Genomic DNA, 26,208 nt, shown 5'->3' with positions numbered 1-26,208 from the left:
TCTCAGCCTTCTGTGAGTTTTCTCAATTCCTTCTCCACCTCTTCCACAAAAGCCGGGAAATTCTGATCCATGAGACACAAGCGAATGAAGGGCCCCAGCTCCTGGGCGCGCCACTCGCAGTGCCGGTACGCGAGGGGGAGCTCAGCCTTGTTTTTCAGCACAGACTGCGGAAGGAAAAGAGCGAAGGTGGGTGCGCTACCTGGGACAGAAAAGGTGAGAAAAGGATCCCGTATGGTGCGTGTGTCCTGCCGCTCCACTTGTGTAAGGATAACCAAGTGTACGGTTCTAAGCTCTTAAGTTAGCAAGCTGTCTTTTAGGGGGGCTTTTTAAGAGTTAACACATCCTTTTCATGCCCATTTAACACCCACCCCGGGCTTTTTCCCTGGGTGGTGGGTGAACTACATGCACCAAGTCACTTTTCAGCGTAAAACTCGCGGCACAGAGTGGAAGATGTACAAGGGGATGTGCCGAGGTCGGGGCAGCCCTGCCCGCCTCCCAGCAGCCCTGGGCAATGCTGCTCTCGCCCAGTAGATACACCAGAGAAACGCACGAGTCTAATGGGTTCTTGGGCAACTCCTGAGCACTTTCCATGCTGCCAACGAGCTGCAGCAGCTCCACTAAAACTTGGTGGTGGCAGGCTGTGTGTAAGGCACCTTAAAAGAAATAGTAACTGCCCAGTTCAAAGGCCTTGCTGCAGCCAGGGCTGCTGCTCGTTGGAAACCGCATTATTCATAGTGCGTGTTACTGACCGAGTGTTTGCACCAAAATTTTTCCATCCTTCAGGCTTCAAATGTTCTTTACCTGTCTGTGTTGAAGTCATTAAAGCCGGCAACATTGGTTACAGGTGCTTTTTGGATACTTTGCACGGGAGAGCAGAAGCAAAGGAAATGCCTGAAGTGTTATGATGAGGTAGGTATGATGTGCAGAGACAATCCAAGGTGAATGGTGTTACTACAGGGGAAACACCTAATGCTAGTTAGTCTGTATCTGGCTTTAAAAATCTTTAATGCCTAGTTTGGCTTCTGCCACCCTCCTGAAGTGGTGGAAATGAGAAATTTAACTCGAGAGTGTTGCAGAGCACCAGCTGAAAGGGTGTTTCTGAAGTTCAAGTTGTGGGCCAGGGCATGGGAGAGCCCAGCTCAAAGCGCAGGTGTGTTGAGCTGACTAAGAAGTAGAGGAGGATGTAGAAAACTACTGTGTGTGTTAGTAACTTGTTAGTAACTCAAGCGAGAGCTGGGTGGATGTGTACAGCAAATACAGGCCTCGCTGGCAGAAAGCTTTGTGTGAAGCAGGTATGCTCCTGGCTTACCCAGGGGCCAAGGAATAGCAGTTTTTAGAAGCCAAGTTCTTTTATCCTGTTGGTGTTAATTTACATTTCCTAGTAGTGCCTCTTAAAGCAGAGACTGGCCCTGAAAAATACAGTTGCTAAAGGCAAGCTCTGCTTTGTTTGATCGCTCTTGCTTGTTGATGTACTCTTGCATTGTGCAAGGACAATAACAAACCGGTTGGGAATGAAACAGCAGGGCGTGTAATACAGCTCTCACCGCAGAGGAGAGCACAGGGAACATTCCTGAAAATAGAGGTGTTTAAAAGGCTTTTTTGGGTTTGAGAGAGCAAACATTTGTAATAGGGAGTGTAGGAACTGTCTCTTACACCACTCGTGAAGAAACACTGACTTGAGCATCCTATCAGTATAGAAAAAACAGTAAGACAGATCCACTGGGAACCCATAGAAGCAACTGCACAGAAACAGGTTGGAAATAGTTTTTTCCTCAATCATCTGGTTCTGTACGGTCCCAAATTTGCAGGAAACAAGCAACAATTGACTTCCAGTTCTTTATAAACACCGTTTTACCCTGAAGCTGTCAACTGAATTATGGGATCTTTTGCTGTGGGTCAAGGATGATTGCTATTTTCACACTTTATTTTCAGATTTAAGTCATTTCTGCAGTCAAAAGAGTGACAAACCCATTTATTTGGATGTGACCTCTGGGTATTCATTTCCTCTCGGTGTGTGGTTTCTTCTTATGCAAATAGAGTAATTACACCATGAAATACCTGGTTTTGCAGCTTAGCTCCAGGTCATTACACAAGATCCTGTGTTTTTGTTGGTATGCTGATGTTCAGTGAAGACATTTACTAGATGTTTCCAGCACAGGAGATAGTTTACTCTCTCTCTGTGCCCGAGAGATTCAGTTACAGGATCTAAATTCTAGATTATTATTTTTTTTTTACCTGTGCTAGCTCTGTTACAGATCTTCTTTCTCCAAGGCCTGTGCAGGGATCTGGTAGAGGCTCACCTGGCTGGAAAATATCAAATGCAAATAAAGGCTTGTTACCAAACGGAGTGTGGGTATGGGCAAGAAGGGAAGTAGTTCCATTTTTAGAGATCAGGGGAAGAGAGTGTGCTCAGCTACCTTAGGCAGTAAAAAGGCATCTTTTTATGGAACCTGAATTTACATCTGCTTAAGGCTTTAAAAATGAAAGACATGGAATAACAGGGCTGTGGTTAAACTGGCATGTCTAAGGTAACTTTTAAACTACCTATTGTAAGTAACTTTCAAAACTGCTGGGTATGAATGCTCACCAGGAGCTGCTTTTGTCCTTCCTATGGGTCACGTCACTGAAAAGAGGGTTTTTGTCATCAGCTATTTTCTGAGCAAGGTTTTTGGTCTTAATTTCTGGAGCGAGGGCATTATTAATAGCAAGAGTATGACTGTTGGTGTTCAACAGCATTCTGCCATGAATACTTTCTTTACCTTTCGTTCTTTGCTTTAGCTTATTTAGGAAATGAGCAGAGCCCAAAGTGTAGGTAATCTGCTTAAAGAACAATAAATCTTGACTATCCGCTGCTGAAGGTCTCCCATATGTCTTCCTGGGAATGGTGGGAGTCAAATTAGGCAATATATTTTTTTGCCCCCACACTTTCTCTACCAAATATGAGTCCACTGTCCAGTAGAGTAGGACCTTCCTAGATTATTTCATGAAAATAACGTAGCTGAAAGCTTCGACATTCCTTTTTCAGGGCTTAGTCTTGGTCCTGATAGATTTATCACGTCCCCGAGAGCTATCCTGGCTAAGCTAGCTGCAGGGATGTTTTTCAGAGCTGGTAAATGTGATCCTCTGGATACACAAGAGAGCATATATTTAAGAATTAGTCACCCTCAGCACCACCATCTGCCTTTGCCTTTTCCATTTCCCTTAGGTCTTTGTCTTAGAGAGAGGAAACATTCTGTTCCTACCCTGAAATCGCTTTTAAATGCATTAGGTTAAGCTCAAATTGATACGATTGTATATTTACAATATATGTATTTTACCCCTGCAAAACGGGGGTAGGTAAGCACAGAAAGGAGAGCACAATTCATGGCTACTTAAATGTCTCTGATCACTTGTCTTACCCTGTATAATTTATGTGAAAGTCTCACAGGTGGTTCCCAGCAGTCTTAGCTGAAAACCACACTGAGGAAATTGTAGACATGAGTTTTTTTGATAACTACTCAGCTCTCATCCTCTGACCCCTATTCTTGTTTATTAACCTCAGCAGATAATCAACTAATAGCTGATTATTTTTCTATTTTTCTGTCTATGTTCTTGCGTACTTACTATACGTAGTACTGATGCATTTTGTTCCATGTCCTCCACCTGATTTTCACCGTTAGCCAACTGATTGACACTGTGATAGAGCTGCTGCCTTTGTTCATCAGCTGCTTGCACTGGTACGTACTCGGCGAGTTTCTGAACGCAGCTGCAGCAGTGTTCCAGCATTTGTTCCTGTGAGTCTCCCCCAAACTGAACACGAAACATGCGGCATTCATTCTGCTCGGAAACCAAAGAGAAATGAAATGAACTGTGAATCCCCTGAAACTATTTTGATTTAATTAAATTCTGTTTGTTAAAGTTAGGAAGAAGGCGATACATTTTTGGATCGCTGCACCAACTTAAGAACAAAGAAACAAGTTTTCCCTGATGTATCTTTATTTTTCCCAGCAGCTAAACCAGAAGATTATGATTCCCAGTTCAAAAATCAGTTAAAAAAACCTCAAGAAAATGGTAAGTGAGCAGGGCCACTTGTCAATTAATTAAAGATCTAGCCAAGTGAACAAACCTTGCCCTCATGACAGGATTTTTACAAGTATAGCAGGGAAATTAAGTTCTTATTGTTTTACTGCAGTAAGCAACTTTGGAATGTAAACTAGAATTTACAGGAACTCTGTTCCACTTAGTATTTACATTACTGTCTGCATCAAATCCAGCCTTACCCACCTACCTGGTGTGCCTGTACGTAGCTAAACACAGAGCTTCAGTTTGGCACTGCAACTGAACGCTGCTGCTCCTTGAATAGAAGCTAATGCAGTTGATTAGGAGTGCAAGAAACTCAAATGCATTACTTTAAATAGTGAAGTAATACTAAAAATAAATAAAAACCTGACTCCCAGTGTAGGTTGTCAGGCTGTACCATAATAGATATATTTTTTTAAGTACGTGAGGTCCAGCAAACTGCCCTGAAAACGGAGGGCTGACGAGTCTGTCGTGCATGATAAGCTTGTCCCAAGCACATCCAGCTGACGTAAGGCAGATACATATTAAATGCTCTTGTTTAGGGAGTAATTTAATGGGACGTTCAGTTTGATCTTGAAATTTCAAATTTAAAACACAGCTGAAGTACTAGAAAAGAAGTTTAAGTTTTCCTTGGACCGACCTAGCTTATTTGAGTCTTCATCTTTCTAAGATTTCAATGTCAAAACCGTTTTTTAAATGACTAGACACGCTGCTGGACTGCTGATTGTAAGAACACAAGGACATCTTCCACTTTAAAAGATTTTTCTCTCAAGGATGAGGCAGCCCTTCGTGACAGCCTGTATGTTCACACGCATGTTATTTTAAGATGCTTGTATTGCATAAAATGATTTTTAGGACACTGTAAGCATAAAAGCTTGTCTTGGTGCCTTTTAAAGGGAGAAAATGTCAAAAGAATTCAAATTGTAGCACTCGTTTTACCAGTGCCCAGTTACATTGCCTCTAATTAACTAAGATGTCAACTTAACTGGGTCAAGCTTCACATAGCCGAGAACTGATCTGGGGATATGCCAGACGGGTAAGTTCTCATTAAAATGACAGAAAGGTAACTTTCATCTTAATTTGAATTCCTTTTGGAGACTTCCAAAGAACACTTGTTTTAGTTATCCCTACAACCATTTTCAGTCTGAGCTATTTGTCTTACCCTCTGCTTTTCACAAGGAATGTTAAATACTTCAGATTGCAGTTTATCAACAACAATAGACTTTGTAAATGAAACATTTTTCCTTTATGGAAAGAGAGAGTGTGCTCTAATTCAGCTGCGTGCCAAGTTTTAGCATAAACTGAGAGCTGAGCAGTTAACACCCAAACCATACAAGAGCTGAAGGATTAAAGAACCTCGAGGTCACGTGGATCATTGAATTTGCACCTCTTCCCATGCTGGGGCGGAGGGAGCAAGCTCAGTGAAATCAATACGAAGGGAAATTACTTACTATGAGAATATTAAGAACGTTTTTATACATAGAGGCATGTCAAAGACTCTTGTGAGATAATGGCTTCCTAGGGATGGAGCTGTATAAAAGGGCAGTCGCAGCCATGTGGCTGTTTCTTTCAGCTAAGTGTGAGATAGAAGCGTGCATCTGACAGGTACGGCTGCAGAATTAAGACGCTCGTGTGCTTCACTGAACAATGTTTCCAGTAGTAGAGCTGAGTTTCAATAGTGAGCTGCGACAGGTATCTTCTCTACATGCCTTTTTCCTTTAAGTATATTAACACTAAGCTTCTCAAAATATAGTTTAGAAGCTCATTCTGCTAGCTAAGAGTCCACAATGCCCTATTAAAATAATATTTCTTAAGAAATGAGTAAGTTTGGCTACAAATGCAATATTAATGACTTACAAAAAACAATCAGTTCATGTTCACTCAGTTTGGTCCCTGTGGTTAACCTCCATGTTTCTTTGACATGGATTATTCTATAATTGCAAAGCAGGGAACATTCAGCAAAAAAAGCAAGCGTAGGAAAGAAAGAAGATAACCGAAACCAGTAAAGTAATGCAAGAAGACCGAGAATAAGGAGCACAAGGTAAATCAGAAATTATAGTATAATTAGTTGCCTTGTGCATTCAGATATAGGACCTGGGTTTTAAAAAGCTACCTTGATTTTTCTCTGCTTAAATGGCTTCTCCTTGACTCTTTCCTTACTGAGGTCTAGCGGGGTTGAGGTGTAACCCCTTACACGGTGTGACTGGCTTCCTGAAGTTTTTAAAGTATTTTTGAAGATTAGCACAGAAACTATATACACTGACAGCATTTAAGGGATCACTTCAGCTACAATTCAGCATATAAACTAGAGAAACTGTATGATGGGACCCCTGCAGTGCCACTAAATCCAGTTTAAGGCATGTGAATTTATGGAAAGTAAACATTTAGATGCACCAAATTCATTTAAGACTCTGTTAATATTCCTCCTTCTCTGAACTGTTCCGCAGAGCTTTGTTCAAGCCCCAAAGCGATGGCGATGTTGATTTTGTGTTTCTTGTGAGATGCAGCAGAATCCCTTAACGCCGTGCTGGGGAACTGGTTCTGTTAACTCTAAAGGAAACTGATGATCTACTGATTCATCCGAACTAATTACTGCAACAGCTCGATAGTCTTCTGCAGCGATACCCCACGTTTTAGAAGAATCTGACAACAATCAGAGCAAAGGTGTTTTGGTTTCAGGCAAGCATAAGCCATGAATTTAAAACAGTTTAAGATATTTATGCAGTTCCTAGTGCCACCATTAGACTAGGCTTGTTCTGAAACAAGATGAGTCTTTGTATTTAAACAATGTTTATTATGCCTCGTATCTGGTTTTATCTTGTAATTAGCAAGGCATTCTCCCATTTGCAAACTGTATTGTTTGGTTTGTAACATCCTATAAAGAAATACTTATGCGTCTTTCATAAAAGAAATCAGATAAAAGATTGAAATACAACAAACCAGGAATTTTTACAGTTTTGGGCTATTCTGGATATTGCTGTTACGGGCAATTACGATAACCCAGTCTGTGCCTCCCGCAAGAGTTCCTGTCAGGGGAGAATGCCAGAACAACTCTGAATACTTGAGATGTTTTTATGTCTTAATAGTTCTGTGAACGGGGCAAAGAGTTAGAACTGGTCTCTAGCAGCTACTGAACAAGGGGCTCATCTTCTCTTTCCAGAATTCCTGGTTCTAACTTATGAATTCTCTTGTCAAGTAGAGATAGTTGAACTAGAGGCAGCTGTTTCTGCTGAAAGAACAAAGCCTAGAAAGTATTGGGGGAGAAGGGAGAGGCCTTCTCATCTTGAGAGGGGCTTTGTTTCTGAAAAACCTGGCAAGTGCTCAGTGTAGATGAGTAAGAAACTTCTCAGAGTTCACCTAAGAACCAAGAAAACTGAGATTTATACATACGTTGGTAACAAGCAAGTGCTGTTTAATTACTTAAAGGCTAACCAACCACTTTTCATGAGATCTGAGGACAAGACCAGAAACCTAGGTCCCTTTCATTGCCTTGAATACCAAATGCCTGAATCACCAGCCTGCCACTACTGTGCCAGGTGTCAGGGGCCACAAAATGGCTAAATATTGTTTGTTTGGACACTTTGGTTTGCCAAAGTGAAGCATGACTCATAGGTAGCAAGCTTCTACCCATGCAAGAGAATTGTTTCACCTTTTTAACTGTTAGCAGTGGCAGAGAGATTCTAAATTAAGTAGCAGCGTAGCTGTTTCAGTAGCTAACTCGCAGAAAACAGTCTAAAATATTCAGTCTAACTGAATATTAGCAGTTACAAAAGACATTAAGATGATTCAATCCATTCTTGTTTAATATCTAGAATTAAAAAAAATCTTATAATTTATATAGACAATTTACAGTATCTCAGAACTTCTGGTTTAATTTATCTGATATCAAGAAATCTTATACAGAGCTGTTAGCTATTAGAAATATCAGAAGTAACTCAGCTTACCTTTGACTGTGCACAAAGCAGCAGGCAGCCTGCTCTCCTTGCTATCTTTAACCACTTGTGGGAATCAATTAATGAAAAGCCTTCCTGAAATAAAGCAGAACACAAACTACTTGCACAGCAAACATGCAACACTCAGAAGTACACACTTATGTAATTTAGTCCTTAATGAAGGTCGAGTCATTTGCATACATGCAACTTTCGTATCTGTCAAACAACTGCCAATATGTAATTTTTACCACAATAGAAATTAAATGTGAATCTGTAGCTCCAGTAACAACACTATGGCATGGTACATTCTAATTTCCATATGTATTTTACATTTATATTTATGCATGTTATGAAAATCTCCATGAAGTGCATAATAAAACAGCTGCAACAGAGAGCTTTAAATGCTTCTGCATCCCATGAAGTTGCCCGAGAGGGCAGCAGAGGACAGGCAAACCTGCAGAATGCGACAGCAGTTGGTTTATCAAAGGCCCACAGAGGCATTTTCTCCAGATGGAATTCAGGTAAACAAGCAGCAGCTTTGATAACTTGATAAAGATGTTTTTATCCTCCAGTTGTGTCAACTGTCAGTCCCTTCAAACAAGATGGACTGCTCAGCATCCTGTAAAAATACCCCCAGGAAGCTGAAAACATCATATAAAAATTGCAAGGCAATGGACTGTGTCTCCCAAGGTACACCACAGACTGCCACATAGTCATTAGTTAGCAAAGTTTAGGGGGGGGAACCCCAAACAAATTTAAGGGCAGGGAGGAAGTTACCTGCCTGTTTTATCTGGACTCATAATGCTTTGAATGACCATGAGTTTTCACACAGGCTGCTTTTCAAGGGCCAAGAACCCCAAGTCGTGTCCATCCTGGACCGCCAGCAGCGTGGTTTTGCCAGAGTCACTATCCATCTTATGCAGGTCCAGGCCGGGAAACCATCTGCTGTTCTTTTTTGATACAAGAAGTCACCTCGGTAAGACACTGCTTGTTTAATGTGCTGGCACTGGCTTTATAGTCTCATGCCGCAATTGCGTGTAGATTTTTAACGGAACTTTACGAGAGGGATGTCTAGCAAGCATTGAGGAGTTGAACCAAAGGCAAACGGGATCACAGACACACAGCTGTGATAAGACTCCAGAACGGTAAGATGGCATGCAAAACCATTCCCCAAAGATTTGGGGTCAGAGGGAGAAAAGTATTCCCCTCTGCACCGTAAAAACAGGTGCTTGACAGCAGGTAAAACGGGCCAGTCACTTGCAGCATGTCTGTTGGTGCTGAGTGCACTCAAAATGCCTTGAGGTAGGACTTGCTAAGCTGTGAAAGGCCTCAGGAATAGGCAGACCTCACTTTGTGACCAATGGGAAGTACCAAGCTATCCTCTACTCTTCTAGGAATTAGTAAAGGAATCTGGATCCTACGAGGGACAAACTGCAAATGATAGACCTCGCCACAGAAAAGAGCATCTTTCTTGGTAAGTCGGTGTTCTCCAGCCACACTCCGTGATGCAGTTAGACTGCTGAAGCAGTGGACCAGGAGGCTATGTCCAGCATGCTGAGGGCACCCTCCTTCCACATACAGCCAAAATCCCCTCTGATGTCGGAGAAGGAAGCCTCTAAAGAAGGTCACTTTGTCATGCAGTCTGAATTTATGCCTGACACAGTAAAGCAAGCCCTTCCTCCTCTGTACACCTGGCATTTTAGCACCTCTGCCTTTGGGGGGTGCAGTTTTAGCCTCTTTCAATAGACCTGCCCAACAAAAGCTTGGTATACGGGCATTAAAGCTGGGGTGGGGGGGGAGAAGATACTGAGCAGAATGCCTGAGGAATGAGATGAGATTAGTAGGCTAAGACAAGAACACAGCACTGTTGGAACACTTCTAGAATCATCAGTAGCACTTCACATGTCCCATTTTCAATTGCACTGTAGAATATATTACTTTGAAATTGGGCTAAGGACATTCATGGCTGTGCTAATGCTGCCATCGTTGCTAGACGGGATCTACTAAGGAAGCAAGGCAACCAGAATTGGAGTTAGAGGAGTAAGGTACAGCTGACAGCGAGTTCAAGAAGGGAAACAACTGGGTGCAGAAAACATACACAGCGCAAAAGAATCTGAATGGGGCAGGGGATAGGCTCTCGAGTCAGAACAGAGAGATGGGATATGTAGAACTGGAATATATAAAGCAGACAATATATTTTCCATACCCTTTCCTTCCAGAAAGGGTATATTCGTGATGTTTATACAAATAATCTGAAAGTAAACGTTCTCACTGTTTGGAATGCAGTAGACCCAAGTGCATTTATATTTATTTTTGTGAAATGAACACAAACTAACATGAGGTTAGTTCTGGTCTAATGACCAGAAAGGGTCATTAGCCATTGGAAGGGGCTGCCCAGGGAGGTGGTGGAGTCACCATCTCTGGAGGGGTTTAAGAAAAGACTGGACATGGCACTTAGTGCCCTGGTCTAGTTGACAGGGTGGTGTAAGGGCAACGGTTGGACTCGATGATCCCTGAGGTCTCTTCCAACCTGGTTGATTCTGTGATTCTGTGAGGTGAATTTCATCTCAGCACAAGGACTTATTTCTCTATTTCAAGCTGTAAATGTTGAACATCTTTTAACTTATATTGAGGGGGATATCCATACTTTCTCAAAACACACGGGCCAGTTCAGAACTGCTCACTCTGGATAAGCAGCCAGGCTGAGTCCTGGACAACAAACCAGCCTAGGAAATGATTCTGTGTTGGTGTCTGACAGCTGCTCGTCCTTAGTGCTTCCTGCCATCGGGAATTTCTCCACTGCTGCTTGGTCTTCCTCCCATTCCACTACCAAGCCCCAAATGCTGTTAGTGAAAGCAATTCTAATATCCCATTCTTTCACCAGGCCGCTTTAACTTGTGGCCACTTGTGCTTACTCTGTTCATTTCCAATAGTTACTGGTTTTGATACACACCAACTGTGTGTGTTTAAATATAGCTGTTCCCCTATTAAGTATTTTTATAGTGTTTTTCCTTTCACTGTAAGCCGTAGGTACAACAAATGCTGTCTCCTTCAAATAATAACTGTTTTTAAAGAAATCATAAAAGGCAGCCAATGTTTAACTTTCCTACCAGCTATTTTATTGACATTTCCCAGGTTGTCATCCTTTTATATGTCCTGTTTCTGAGGTAAAGAATGCTGGGAAAAAACAGCATTTGGAATTTTTATTTATGTACTCCTCCTAATTATTCAACTCCAAACTCAAAATTTAATTAACTGAAATTGTATTTACTTCAAGTTTAATTAACTGAAGAACAAAGCAGAAGGTATTTCCTTTCCTCTTGCACCTTTGGTTGATTGTGTATTGCCAAGCAGAAACAAATAGCTAAGAGCTAAACCAAATAGAAACACTCAGTGCAGTACTTGAGCAGTACAACAAACCTGATTTGGCACAAGAAGCTACCTGAAAAAGGAGAGAGAATGTTTTAGGCACACTCAGGTCTGCAGAACTACTCAGAGTGAACTCCATCGTTAAATTGTTTACATCAGTAATTGTCACTACAGTCAGGATCCTCTAGATTTTCCTCAGTTCTGAGCAGCAAATAAGCCTGATTTTGTACCATATTAAGAAGGTCTGGTCCGTTCCTCATGGCTTTTCCATATCACCTCAGTCAGCACAGACTGTATTTGAGGCTGCCTAAATTAAGACAAAATAAGATTCTTCTTAACAATGGCAATCCTTTCTTTTGGCAATAATGAAATAGTTATGAATCTGCATAGGAAGTTAGGCAAATGAATTCAGAGCAACAAGAAGGAAGACCACAATAAATCTGTCCCTTGTTCCATCGCTCGAAGTCAAGAGGATCTTTGCCAGCCTCCAGGAGCTACTAGGCATGGGGTAGGAAATATATTGAGATTATAGTTCATTTGTGCATTTCTAAAGATAATGAATTCACTCTAAATCTGCTCTGGACATATGCAGTGACAAAGAAAAAAGTAGTAGTCCCTCCAGATTGCTGCTGCCACCACGCTGACAGAAACACAGAGAGCAAAGCAGCTGTGGTTCACTGTTCCCCTTGAGCAGGCAACATCCATAGCTGCCTTATGTTCAGAGTTGGGCATTGCTGGGCAGTACTGGGCATGAGCAAAGACACACAGCAGTATAAGATTAATATAGACAAAAAGGCAACCTAGAACTGGGCAGGAACGTAAGACCTCAAATGTTTACAATTTGAAGAGAGAAATGGAAGTGCTTTTCTCAGTTTGATCATTAACATCCAATCATGCATCTACTCCTTATGTCATTCTCCAGGATCGTACTTGTAAGAACACTGTATTAAAGGAAAACAGTTTCATACATCTCTGACCAAAAAAATCTAAGCCCCTCTGAGAGAGGACCCTGAGAGGAAGTAAGCTGAAGCAGAAAACAAAGCAAAACATTTCCCAAATATTTTGGCAGCAGGCAAGATGCAACCACACCTTACCCAAGGCAGAGAAGCCAATAATGCTGGTCTAGCCTTACAGCCATCCAGTCCGTCATAACTGGGAAATACTTCTGTTCTGATTTTACATTTCAGCAAAAAAAGCTGCTGGATCATGAGCCCTGTTGTTGGAAGGTATTGCAAGTTATTTATGAATATTTTTGTTATTATATAATCTAGAAACCCTGTAGTGCTAAGCAACATACGAACGCAGGAGCAGATTATCCATTTTATATTAGATTGCGAAGCCCTTAGGCAACCCTATCTTAATTAAAAACTAATATATATTTAAGAAATGTTATTTGTGTAACAGTTCAGCTACGCTGGCTTGCATCAATTAGTTTGGATTCACTCATTCATGAGACAGATGTTTTCAAATGAAACTGAGCTATGTGTAAACAATAGCTTAGGAAGAAGAAACTAACTTTCTGCTACAAACATTATATGCTCTGCTCTTGAATTACAACCAATATTTAAAAAGACAAAAAACCCAGAATGCCACACACAGAGACACACATTCTCCAGTCTTGGCTGCCACTTATAATAGGCTCATGAAATACAAATAAAACAGTTTGTTCACAGTTCAGAATGAATGTAAGCATTGTATAAAGTAATGGATTAAGGAGTCAGCTGGATATCCCACAGACTGGGAATGCACATTCATAAGAAATGATGAGTTCTGCATGAGATCAAAACAATTTTATTGTTTAATTAATATCTCAGTGCATAGCTGCCACAGTGGTCCTGTCTGATAACTGAAGCAAGATGGCAGAAGAGAAAAGCTAAAGGCCTCAGTCAACATCTCCCTTGCCCCATCTGATGCAGGCTGGGCAGCACCATGGTACGCAATTCCCCAGAAAACAGAGCAATCTTCTGCTTGCAAAGGCCATGCTCGGTTTCCAGGGAGGCACCTGTGACAGTTCCTTAATCCATTCATTTCCCAAGGTAAGCTACTAAGACACACCCGGGGAGCAAAACTAGCACAACACCCCTCACGGTGCCTTTGCAGGGCAAAAAAACAAGATTTGGGGAAAGCACTTTTCTGGGGAAGGGTAAGATGCTCTGCTGCTCTGAGCAGCCCACCTGTAAGCTCGTGCAGCGCTGCACAAAGCCAGCTGGGATGGCTTCAACAGCCTGCCATTTCCCCAGGCAGAGGGAGACACTGCCCAGTTACTGTGTTGTCCTGTCCAGAACTCTGCTCCATGGGTCTGCTCACCACGCTGAGGATGTAAGGTACAGTGAGAAATCTTTTCAGAAATAACATTTACTATGCAAATTTCAAGTGTGATTTGTTAAGTTACAAATATGAACATTTTTTTGACCTCTAATATACTAGGTACTATTATTACTTAACATTTATTTACACCTTGCTTATTCCTAGAAATGACTAATTTGGCAACAAAGGAATAGTAGTATTATTTCCAGGTATCTACGCAATGTGGGTAACACATCTAGTAGAAGTCTGCAACAGAATAGAAATACTGTAGCTGAGAAGACCGTTGTTAAGTATTATCTCAAGAGTCAGTAAAAATAATGACGTGAGAGCAGACAGTCTGAAAAAGCTTGTAAATTATGTTCAAGTATTATACTGAACACTAAAGAACAGGCAAAACTGAGATGTTGTCAGAAAACTTAAGCAATATTTGAATATGTTCACAAGTGTTTCGATGGTGACCTCTTTGATAGGGATTTAGTAATTACTAGGTTATTACAATGAGAGAAACTGTGTATGCTTGAAACTTAACATATAGATTATAAATCAAGTGCTTGCATATACCTGAAAAATACCAATTTTTAACTCATTGCCTTCCCAAAAGAGAATGTGAGTTGCCATTTTACTTCTTAAATTAGAAAACTTATTCTATAGAAAACTGAAGTCTTCCTTTCTTTAATGACTGTAGAGTAAAAATTGAATTCCAGCTTAAAGTTAGAAGTTGTGAAAATTAAACTTAAAAATAATCCCCAAACATGACAACTTGTAGAGTGAGGGAAGCAGAAAGTCGTCCCTGCAAAGATTTCCAAAGCTACATGTCAGTATCCAAATGTGTCACATATAGCATCATTGGGAAGATAAGAGCACAGCAGAAACCACGTGCTTCACAGGCTGCATGTAATTTAGGTCTTAGTGTAAGCAGTAACTGTCCCCAAGAGAGCTGCAGAATATAGAATAGGAAGTGGGAAGAGGTGAAAGGCCAAAACAAACCACCAAGGCAGGCAGACGGCAAGCTAACTGGAATAAGGAATAAAAGGATGTTAAGCTCTGCATTATCTTTTTTGCATGCAATTTTTTTTTACCCCCAATCTCTTAGAAGCCGGATCTTAAATCTTGCTATCAAGCTTGTTTGGTTGTGGAACAGAACACATCAGGGCTGGAGTCATTAAACAGAGTGCTCTCTCTCTGCAGAGGCAGGAAAGCTAAATGAAGTAGCAAACACAGGACACACACAGCCACCACGCCCAGGGGACTCAGCAACCCGTGAACGTCTTTTGCCGAAGTGCCAAGTGTTGGGTGCAGGAGCACGTGCTGCCAGGTGTCAGCTCTCCAGAAAGAGTTCCCCCAGATGGGTACAAACTACAGCCCCTTGAAGGAGTGAATAGCAAAGATAAGCCCCTTACTCAGGACAAACCTTGATATTTCATAGTAAGAACCTGAAAAAACCTTTTTTTTTTTCATTGTTCTAAACTACACTTTAGAACAATGACAATTGACCAGAGACCTAGAGAGGATGCTCAAGGGTTTAGGTGGCTACAGCTCTTTAGGACATCCCATTAATAAGTTCAGTTAAGCAATGTCTTCTTTAATTCCTGATACAAAATATATACTTCTCTAGATCAATACCATGTTATAACTTTAGGGTAAATACATTTCATTAATAGACATCACTATTCTTTAAAAGCTATTCTAATAGTTGGGTTTAGAAGAATTAGGGCAAGAGAATAGTAAAGACCAGAACCCCTTAAAACTCTTTACTGCTGCCTATCACCAATTTGTAATCATTATACAACAGGAATATATAATTATATCAAACATGAATGGGGAAGCTAATGCAGAAAGATACTCAGCTTGCAAACTAAAATTGAAATTTTTTAACTATGACTGTGGTACTGAGTAAGTCAATAAAACTAAGATTCCTCTACTCTTTCAAATAGCAACCATAGGACCTTTAATAAAAAAACCAACAGCCTTCCTCTAGCTTTGCAATGTACTACCACTAAGTAGCATTAGCAACCTGCTCAGTTCCCTAGGTTTCCATCCAACGTCCTCGTTAATTGCACAGGGACCTTCGCCTACCCAAGGCACTGTTGTGAATATCATCGCAAAAATCTGGTGCATAAGTTTCAGGCACTGCAAAGAGAGCATCAAGAACATCAGAATGTCTGCTGAATGCTTGCCTAATTAATGAGTTAAAAGCTACTATATATCCTAAGCACTGTTAGCTTATTAGAAGTCATGAAGGGACGAGGAGGGCACTAAGGACATTTAGTCTACACTTTAAAAGATCAGGTCACAAATCAATTAGTCTGGATTAACTTTATCCTATTAAATAAGTTCTCTTCACAATTTCAATTTGTTTAATTTGTAGGATATTAAGAATTCTAGCACTGGAATTAATTGCATCGAATAAAAACACCACAATATAATTTTCATGATGTGCTGATTCGAAGGAGGGAAAGGAAATAAGAGTTGTGGTAAACAGAACAAGTTGTATCTTGAGAGGATGACCAGAAATTGACAGAGATGCTGTTGAGATATCCCTGTTAAAATTCCATTATCTACAGTATGCAAGAATAAGATTTTTCTAGCGTAAAATATGCAGTCTGTTATCAACACTGCAGCAAAAACAGGTCCTAAAAATATTATGTAATTTAATTCCAAATGACAAACTTTGTTTAAAAAAACCCAACCAACCAAACAAAAAAACCCACAAATCAAAACACCCTTTGATTTGCATTACACATCAGGGATTTTTATATTCCACGCTCTGAAGTTCCATTTCCCCTCCTCTTCATTCCATTTGGCTGATCACAAGAAGTAACTGTATTTTTAAAGGAAAGCAGTTGTTTACTTGTTAAGAGAGTTTCAAGCATGTCTCTGGCAGTGTCATTCGAGAATGTTTAAAGTGATCTTGAAGCATACCCATTCCCCAAAAGTTTATTTAGTAAAAGAAATAATTTGTTTTCTTTGAGCAAATGATGGGAACACTGAACATGTCCACAATTATTTGTTATAGTAGCATGGAAGTACTTTAATGACCGGCTCTGGAGCATTTGCAGATACTGTAATTAAGTGTTTCAAACCTCTGGCTCCTCACCACACAGCAGTGTATGCAGCACAAGGTATTTACTAATCTGCCTGGTTTAGAAGTGCTGAGACTCAGCGCGTACATTGTGGCATTCTTCTTGGCAAGAAAATAGTACCTCTGCTTCCATTAGTGAAAAGACTGCTAGAAGGAAATTCATTAAATATTCTACTATTTTGTTGCTCATAAAAATAATTCTGTAGTCTTCCATATGTATTAAAATGTCAGTTGTTAGCATAGGTGAATATTTTATAAATATTGTTCTTAGATCATAGAGTCATAGTCTCACTTGGCCCTAAATAGCTACAATTCTTTAAGAAAAGTATCTTAACACTTCTGCTTTAAGAAAATAAACAGGATTGAGAGAATACATAAATACATCCATTATAGAGAAAATATTTTGATATCAAGTCAGGAACACTTGAATAGTCTTCCTAGAGTGGGTCATGTTAATCCAACCATCAAAGAGATAAAGATTTCCATTTCTACACAACCTCAGTTTTGTGCAGATGGGAGTGTAGTGAAAGTTGTATGTAGATGAAAGGCAGACACTAAAGAACAAGATTCACTAAGTAAATAATTTACACAAAAGCCATCTCCTCTTGTTTTCACACTGACAGGAGAGTATGCTACAGAAAACAGTTTATGTATTTTACTATTTCATAAATCATCACCTGACATGAAAAAAGGTTGATGAAAGAATCACTAAGCAACAGAACAAAATATGCCTTCATCCAAAAAACGTATTTGTTGGACCCATGCTCACTAAGAGAGCAAACATTGGGAGCTATCACTAGCATGTTGGCCAGCCAAGATTAGTTTAGCACAAAACTAACTATGAAGCTGGTCAGCACCGAGTTCAGGCAAGCATTAGGTCAGTTAACACCACTGTTTACTGCAGAAGAACGAACAAAGAAAAGTTCTATGTGAAATACAAAACAGCCCAAGTCTGGAAGTTCACACTTTTCAGTACGTGACTTTGATTTTTTTGCTGGACTTTTAAAAAAGCATCCACCCACAGCATTATCAGCGTAACGCAGAACTTGCTGGCAGCTAAAAAGGTTCACTTTGGCTTCTGTAAAATGTACACACCACTGAAGAACAGATGCACTCTGACTTTTATCTTCCTAAAGAAAACAGAAGGTACAAACCAAGATAGTTTGCATCTATTAATGCGCTGATTTTACTACATTCCTTGCCCATTTTAAACCAGAAGAGATAAGAATATATCATAGTGCAGTATTACCCATTTTAAAAGCATCCAATTAATAAGTTTTCTTTGTTACAGATGTTGGATGAAAACTTTCTTTCTTTAAAACTCTTACTTAGGATGGTTCATGTTAAAATTCTTGAGGTGGGGTGAGGCTTCCTGCTCTATCATTACTGCTGCAGTCAAAAAAAAAAAAAAATAGGAACATTCACCACTGAATGAATTCCTGGATTTAGTTAGCAGTTCAGTTCATTCTTGGATTACTGTTAGAGAGGAAAAAATCCCTTTATTATTCATCCACAGTTTTACAAAAATACAATAGAGTTATTCAAGTTAGGAAGGAAACGGTGTCCCTGTCACACAGATCTTCTGCCTCACTCTGTTCCTGTGCAGAGGTACAAGGTACAAAGCTATGATAATTGTTATCCAGTTCCCTCAAACCCAGGAGCTTGTAGTACATCAAAAGGTCTGAAAAGTAGGGATTAGAAGATAGATCAAAAGACCAGACATCAACAACCTAAAGGATGCAGTTACTACATGGCAAGAAACAGTCCTGTAAGTACATCAGAGGGAATTTCAATGCGAGCGAGTAAGGCAGCACGTACGTGTTGGAGAACACCTTGGCAATAAAAAGGAAATATTCTGTAGCTCAGGCCAGCAAGCAGAAATGAGCGTGCCCAGTGAAAACATGAGCCAAATCATTCCAACAATTGCAGCGTTCTATCAAACTTGACACATTCCCTCTGGAGCAGAAACTCGTGCATTATCCTCCGTGACAAAATGTCCATTATAATGGACCCCCGGTGAGAGGATGTGGTCTGTGACAGATTCAGAAGAACTATATGCACTTAGTCATGCAAAGCCTGTTTAAATATTGTGACAGGTTTGTGACAACTGCTGAGAGCTGGAGACTAGAGGGAGATAGAACCAGTGAGATTAACCATTTCTACAGTGAGCACATAAGACTGCCCAGTATTGCAACTTTTTTGTTATATGGCATCTCAATAAGAAGTTTGCAAAATGTCACCAGTGGCCTGTGCAGTTCTGGCTAGCTTTGAGTCTACTGCAGTGTAAGCTGCTCCCGCTGTCCAGATCCTGTTGGCAACAGGCCTTAGAAGACTTGAAAGACTTAGAAAGACAAAAAACGTGGCGTAAACTGTCCTTGGACAATGACAGAGAGTTTCTAGTGTCTTGTCTTTCTGCTACTTGAAGAAAACTATTCAGAGATGCAATAATGGCCATACTTACTTTGACATCAATGCTGCTATCAGCTACTGGCCAACAGCATCACTGCCTGTGCTGTCTTTTTCAGCACAATCCCTCTGTCTCACCTTTCTGTTTGATGATACAGGCTGCTTTACTAAAGAGATTCCACAGACTGTTCTTCAAAGCCTGAAAAAGAAACCTGGAGACTGGGATTGTCCCAGGAAAAAGAATTTTATCACTGCATATCAGTCTGCATAGCGTTGGGAAAAGGGACGCATTTCTGGGAGGGCATGTGCTTAAGGAACAAGCCTAAGTAGGTAAAGCTAAGCCAGATGTGCTGGACCGAATCTCTTGTCAACAGGAAACCTCACATAGTTCTGAAGATGCCCACCCCTGTTCAGAACTAGCAGAGTGGGTATTTGCTAGGTTTTTCAGCGAGTCTAGTATGTTTAAGAGGAACAGTGGGAGGACTGCAACTGCTCCCACCTCTGAGAAACAGGCATAGGGCGTGTTGTACCAATGCATTTCACACTAAGCATGCACAGAACACACCTGCAGCATGATCTCAATTACATGCACGCGAAGAAGTACACCCAAAGGAATCGACAATCATGTTTTAAAATGCATATGACACCAGTTTTGTATACCTTTTCTCTAAAACTTAATAAAATGTTGTTGGTGTTGGCCTTAAGGTTGGTATAGAAGCATTGCCAAAATAAATGTTTTCAGTATTAGATATTGCTCACGTTTCCCAAGCATGTCTGACCCACCTCTGTTCTGCACTGTTCTTAGGCTGTGATCGTTCCTGCAATATCTTACTGTTTCTCAGCAGCTGAAACAGACCTGATAGATCTCAGAAATCCCTCATCTGGCATTTCAAGCAAGGCAGCTGCCTGAAAGCTTCACTAGCCCCTAAACCCAAGAGCTGCAAGGAAGTGCTTTTCTCAGCCAAGTCTTTATAAAGCTTTTCTTATACTTCCTGCACTCATCCCTTACGACAGCACACTTTATCTGCCTATTGTTACTTGCCAGATTCAGTCTTTGCCAGACGCAGTCTTTGAAGGGCTACAGCTTTTGTGCCTTTTTTTGCTCTTTAGTAAGTTATTAAAACTTACTTTCAGTTAGCCTTTATATGGTTATTTCAAGGACATTCTATAAAGTAATATAAGTCCACTAGTTAACTAAAGACTTACAGCCATCTCATCGGAATACTGAAAACAGGACCAGCCCCAGGAGAGGTGCATTCTGCACTGATTTATTCCAAGCAGAGTTTGGCAAAAGATGGCAGCAAGTCTCATTGCAGTTGCGTTTCTTTTACCTATCTGGACTTTCATTTACTCCATTCCTTTTTCTTATTCAGGGCAAACTGCTGAAATACTTGCCATGTTCCATTTTTACCTTGTCCAAGAACATTCAACTTGTCCTCACAAAATATGTGAGCCAAATACCATGTCTTGTGTGAGGGATATCCAGACTGACAGCTCTCTGTTAGCTCATTATCTTTTCAATACTCTTAACACACTCACAGGCCAAAAAAATTCAAGGGTATCCTTGGTTCTCCCCCTATACTTACAAGATATTTCTGTAAGTTTGGGACCTTTTAAAAGAGGCACAGCAAAAAATAATTTATAGGCTTACAGGTATTTAAAGCTACAACATACTCTCTTATATATTCTGTATTAAAAAAAAGCCTTTGTTATCTTAATACTGCAGCATCTTCCAGTGGCTTGTAATAGCTTTCTGATATATTTATCAGCCAATTCCTACTTGTTATCATCACCGAGTACCAGCGATATGCACTGAACACACTTGATTCCACTTCCCAGCAGAGGCCTTCTCTGAGCATCAAACCAGACGCAGTGTTTCTGTTAACCTCTTTGGTATCATTGTGAAATCTTGACAGTTTAGCAGCTGGTCATGCTTAAGTACAGGGTAGAGGAAAATCAGTTGACACAACTCTGAAGTTATTTTGTTCCCATGAATACAACACGTATGTTAGATCATATTACCCAACATAAAAAAAAACAAACCATACCCTTTGATAAACCAAATTATCAAAACCAAAATACTAACAGGTCATTGGCAAGAAACTAGCTGGATCGCACAGCACATCTTATAGGGACTAATAGTTCTATTTTTATCTATTCCTTAACAGTGTATTTTCTTTTTTCTTAGGCAGAAGGATCGTGAAAAAAAACACGTATCTTTCCACATCAGCAGCATTTAGTATTACATCTTAATCTAGGTTTTTAGAACCACAGAAGAAACACTGTTCCTCAGTAGGAAAGAATGCATTTAGTATTGTTCTGATAAACGTAGAGAGAAAGCAGCATGTGAGAATTTCCAGGAGCAAAATAAAATTGGCAGTTTCCTTTCAGTGGGAGAGAACAGGAGCTGAAAAGGGAAACAAAGTTAATACTGATGCTAACATGAAGGGGGAAATGTTCTTTATACACAAGAAACTTACCAGTACTGTTCGCCCTTGGGAAATAAAGAAATGGCCAGACACAGCAATGGTAAGGGTAAGATGGCCTGATTCTTCATTTGATTCAAAAACCTTTAAAAAGATAGACAAAATAAAAATCTAGCCCTAAAAATCTACATTTTCCATTTCTAGTGCAAAACAAAAGGTTTCAAAGGTTGGTGCTAGAAGTCAGGTGTATGATGTACCTCTCAGTTATGCAACTTGCTCTCCACTCCCATAGACAAGAGGCACATTTAAGACATTTTTACTAATTATAATTCAATATAAGGATGTAACTACTTTAACAACCACCTGCACTCTTCCAACTTGATCTATAGTTTTTAATACCACAGGTCACTGCTGAAGGAAGGAATACAAAAAAAAAAAAAATCATCATAGAATCACAGAATGGTTTGGGTTGGAAGGGTCCTTCAAGACCATCCAGTTCCAACCCCCCTGTCACAGGCAGGGACGCCTTTCTAGTAGACCAGGTTGCTCCAAGCCCCATCCAACCTGGCCTTGAACACTGCCAGGGAGGGGGCAGCCACAGCTTCTCTGGGCAACCTGGGCCAGGGTCTCACCACCCTCACAGCAAAGAATTTCTTCCTCATATCTCATCTCAATCTCCCCTCTTTCAGTTTAAAATCATTCCCCCTCATCCCATCACCCCATGCCCTTGTACAAAGTCCCTCTCCAGCTTTCCTGTAGCCCCTTCAGGTGCTGGAAGGTGCTAGAAGGTCTCCCCGGAGCCTTCTCTTCTCCAGGCTGAACAGCCCCAGCTCTCTCAGCCTGTCTCCAGAGCAGAGGGGCTCCAGCCCTCTGATCACCTTCGTGGCCTCCTCTGGACTCGCTCCAACAGCTCCGTGTCCTCCTTCTGATGTTGGTGCCCCCAGAGCTGGACGCAGCACTGCAGGGGGGTCTCCCGAGAGCGGAGCAGAGGGGCAGAATCCCCTCCCTCGCCCTGCTGGCCACGCTGCTGGGGATGCAGCCCAGGACACGGTTGGCTTTCTGGGCTGCAAGTGCACTTTGCCAGCTCATGGTGAGCTTCTCAACACCCGTCACCCCCAAGTCCTTCTCCTCAGGGCTGCCCTCAATCCATTCTCCGCCCAGCCTGTATCCGTGCTTGGGTCACTATCATATCATTGATGTGTTATATTAATAATTCATGAAGGAAAATCTCTCCTGATTCCTGCATTAGCTCTGGACTTGCAAAAAGATACCTGCAAAGGCCTCATTTATTACTGCTCGCTACACAGTGTCCTTCTAGACCCCACTGAAGCCAGGTACAGCAAAACCAAGCAGCCAGCCTCCACCCCAACCTCGCCTCGCCCCCCCCACCTTCCAGGAGGAGGTGTTTTGCCCTTCATCATCGCCGTCCGTCGAGGGTAGGAAGCGGCCGTAGCGCTTCAAGGGCCACGTTGTGGCGCCGCCCGGTGCCGAGCCCTGCCCCGGTTCGGGTCTGCGCCCCCCGCCCGCCATCGCTGCGCTGAGGGGACCGCGCCGCAGCACAGGGAGCAGCACCGCGCCGGCGGCTGGCGGGAGAGCTGAGCGGGAAGCAGGAGCCAATAGGAGGGAAGAGAGAGTGCGTGGGGGGGAATTGTCCACCAATCAGCGGGCGGCAGGGGAGGGAGAGCCAATGAGGGAGCGCGCTTCGGGCTCGCGCTGGTCTTTCTCTGGGGTGGCACGAGCCGCCGTCAGCGCCATGGCGTCCCCTTCCCTTCACGCCGCTTCTCTGAGGGCAGCTCGGCTGCAGCCCCCTCCCCGCCCCCCTTCTCCTCACAGCGAAGCGCGGCCCCCTGAGCACGCGCGGCCGCCATTTTGTGGGGGCTGAGGGAGCGCCGTCAGGGCGGTGCAGCGCGAAGGAGGCGGCGGTGGCGGTGTAGCTGCCCGCGGTCCGTTACTACGCTCAGTGAAATGCCTGTGGAAGCCGGCCACGATGTCAGCATGCATCTTTCCTGAGGTGAAATAAGTTTAAGTTCCTGTAGAAAAGTTGTCCTCAGCTCTTAACTCACCTTTTTGGTTCTTGGTGCAGGGTGCTGTGCTCACTTCACAGAACTTTAACAGCATTTTTGTGGTACCTGAAGTGGGAGATGTGTTAAATGTCAAAAAAGCAGTTGTCTTTTCAGTGTGTGTTGCCTGTTGTTAGCCAGCCCACGTTGGTACAGCTGGATTAATGAATTGAAATTGCACTCCTCTCCCTTCCCATTTTGCTTCCTCTCTGTTAATTGGTTGCTCATAAAATTGTGTAAAATTACACATTCTCTGGAAAAAGTGTGATGGTGAAATGACTCATAATAAGACTGCACTTAGGTATTCCATTTATAGTACATATCTTGGCCCATTAACAATAAAAACATGTGCATTAGCCAGTCAAGGTCATTGAGGGGGCATGGAAGAGCCAGTTGCCATGAGTCTACTGACCTGAACAGACTTAGGGATGCCAGGTCACCACTAGCTGATGTTAAACCATCTGCATGCTTCAGGGTGCTATGCCAGTAGCTTTAATCCCAGTTCTGAGCATTGCCTGCTGCCAGCAGTACATACTTGATCAAGATGAAGCTTGGGTAGTTACACTTCTTAAATTAAGCAGAACAAAGAAGTTTATGCCAGTTTTTTTCTTCTTGTTGCCTTTATTGTATGCACTTGTGTTCTGGCTTGGCTGATATGAATAAGGTTAAAATGCAATGAGTAACTACTGTCTCATCTGAAAACCTTCAGGTACAAGGTTAGCCCGTGGCTTAAACTGCAATGGTTTAATCTGTTAGAAAATATTAGATTGACATTTATGTCTTGTGGCCGTTGTGTTTTTCATCTCATGTTACACCCCAAGAGCCAGATTAACATCTGAGGAACCATTTCCATAATAAACAATTTTGCAGCGTTTTCAAAAGGAAGGTGTTTATCTGAATGTTTTGCAGATAGAGAAACACAGGCAGAAAGGCATTAAATGACTTGACAAGGTCATCCAGAAAAATCAGTAATGAAAGAGGGAATACAGTGCGGGCCTCCCAGCTGCCAGTTGCTTTCTCTAATCACTGCTTTCCCAGGAGGATTTCTCAAATTGTGCTTGTCAAACATTCAGAATTGGCCTGTAAACTTGGGACTTCCTTTGAAACTACTGAAGCAGCTAAATATTATTGTCAGAGAAAGATAGTATGAGTGCATATATTGAATCTGTTTTCCCCTAATTCAGCTGAAGTTGTGTGGAAAATGGTTTGTTTGCAGTATCTTCTAGCATCTCTCTTCCAAGAGTGATTTCTGGCAGATGTGCTAAAGGCTTCTGTAGGAGGAAAACAGAAGCTCAATCTTTTACCAAAACATAAATTTCAAAATGTGGTTTCAAAAGAGGCAGAAGTAAACCAAGAGCATCAGATACTCCCATCAAATCCTTTAAAAATAATGTGTTATTGAAATGGCATGTGAAAAGAAGGAATTATTAGGGGGACATAAAGCCAGTCAGCATGTGTAAAAGGCTATACAAATCCTTTTCCTTCGCAGCTTTGTTAGGGCACCTCAGTAGCATATAATATAGTACCTGCAGTTTAGGTAGACCTGAAGCTCAGCCAGTGCAACTCAACCATGGCTGGGCAGATTCTCATGCTGCTCTGTCCTGGAGGTACCAATCACAGCCATGTTTACTTTGGCTGCTGAACCTTAAACATAATTCTAGCACCCTTTACTTTTCTGATCATAGGTTTTTGCTTGACTAGGGTATGCTAGTTTGCTTTTAGTTTTTGGACATGAATGTGTTACGTTTTTACACGTGTATAAAGTAAGCTTTGAACTAGGAGAAATGAGCATTGCGTTAAGACTGGTACACAAGCTATCGCTGATTCGGATTTCTTTGGGGAATTGCATGATTAGTTTTGTATTCAGAGAACAAACACGTAGGAGGATGGTTAAAATGCTTTTTTGTAAAAGGCTACAGAGGTTGCCAATTCTTTAAAATTACCAAATAGATTGTAGAAGGAGACTGGTAGGTGAGCCTGACAGATTGAAATGTGTTTCATCAGAGATGAGATAGCAAATCTCATGTACGTGCCAAGGGTTTATCACTCTGGTGTACTTCAGATTGCTTGAGACTTCGCAGACTGCAGTGGTAAAAGTTAATTCTCTCACTGCAAAAGTACGTAGTCCTGTTAAAAAGTTAGAGAAACACTGTCAGAAGCAGAGAGACCTGTGCAGGAAGAGAGATCTGTTCTGTTCCTGCACAATATGGATTTGATAATGTGCTAATAGTTGTTTTTTCCGTAGAGAAAATTAGAAGGGGTTTGTTATTATTTGGGAGTAAAGCAAAATGATGCAGTAGCCTGGATTATATAGCCTATATGTATGACAGTTGGTTTTGGTACGAGGGATTTTGCTAAGCCATCTACATTATTGATTTTTAATAATAATGGTGGTGATAACAGCAATAATAAAATCATATTACCATAACTTTATTGTCAAGGGTGTGTAGGTTTGCCACAAGTGCAAAAGATGGACTGGAATAACTTATACAAGTTGGATAAATAATGTATTAACAAAATAGAGGCTACGAGATGCATGAAATGGGTAAAATAGGTAACAAATGGTA

General features: G+C 41.4%; 1 protein-coding gene across 1 annotated transcript; it reads right to left on the bottom strand.

The window, feature by feature from the left end:
• Nucleotides 1-2: 2 nt before the first annotated feature.
• On the bottom strand, nt 3-23,111 carry REC114 (REC114 meiotic recombination protein). The gene is made up of 6 exons (XM_068410734.1): nt 22,971-23,111; nt 21,636-21,725; nt 8,004-8,087; nt 3,604-3,816; nt 2,236-2,304; nt 3-164 (listed from the first exon to the last, which is right to left on the bottom strand). Exons 1-6 carry the CDS (start codon nt 23,109-23,111, stop codon nt 3-5), a joined length of 759 nt encoding a protein of 252 aa, XP_068266835.1.
• Between the last annotated feature and the right edge of the window lie 3,097 nt (nt 23,112-26,208).

Source organism: Nyctibius grandis, chromosome 11 (assembly GCF_013368605.1).
Source record: "Nyctibius grandis isolate bNycGra1 chromosome 11, bNycGra1.pri, whole genome shotgun sequence".
In the NCBI taxonomy this organism is placed as follows: domain Eukaryota; kingdom Metazoa; phylum Chordata; class Aves; order Nyctibiiformes; family Nyctibiidae; genus Nyctibius; species Nyctibius grandis.
The sequence above is the reverse complement of the archived record's forward strand: the minus strand, read 5'-3'. Positions and strand labels throughout refer to the sequence as shown.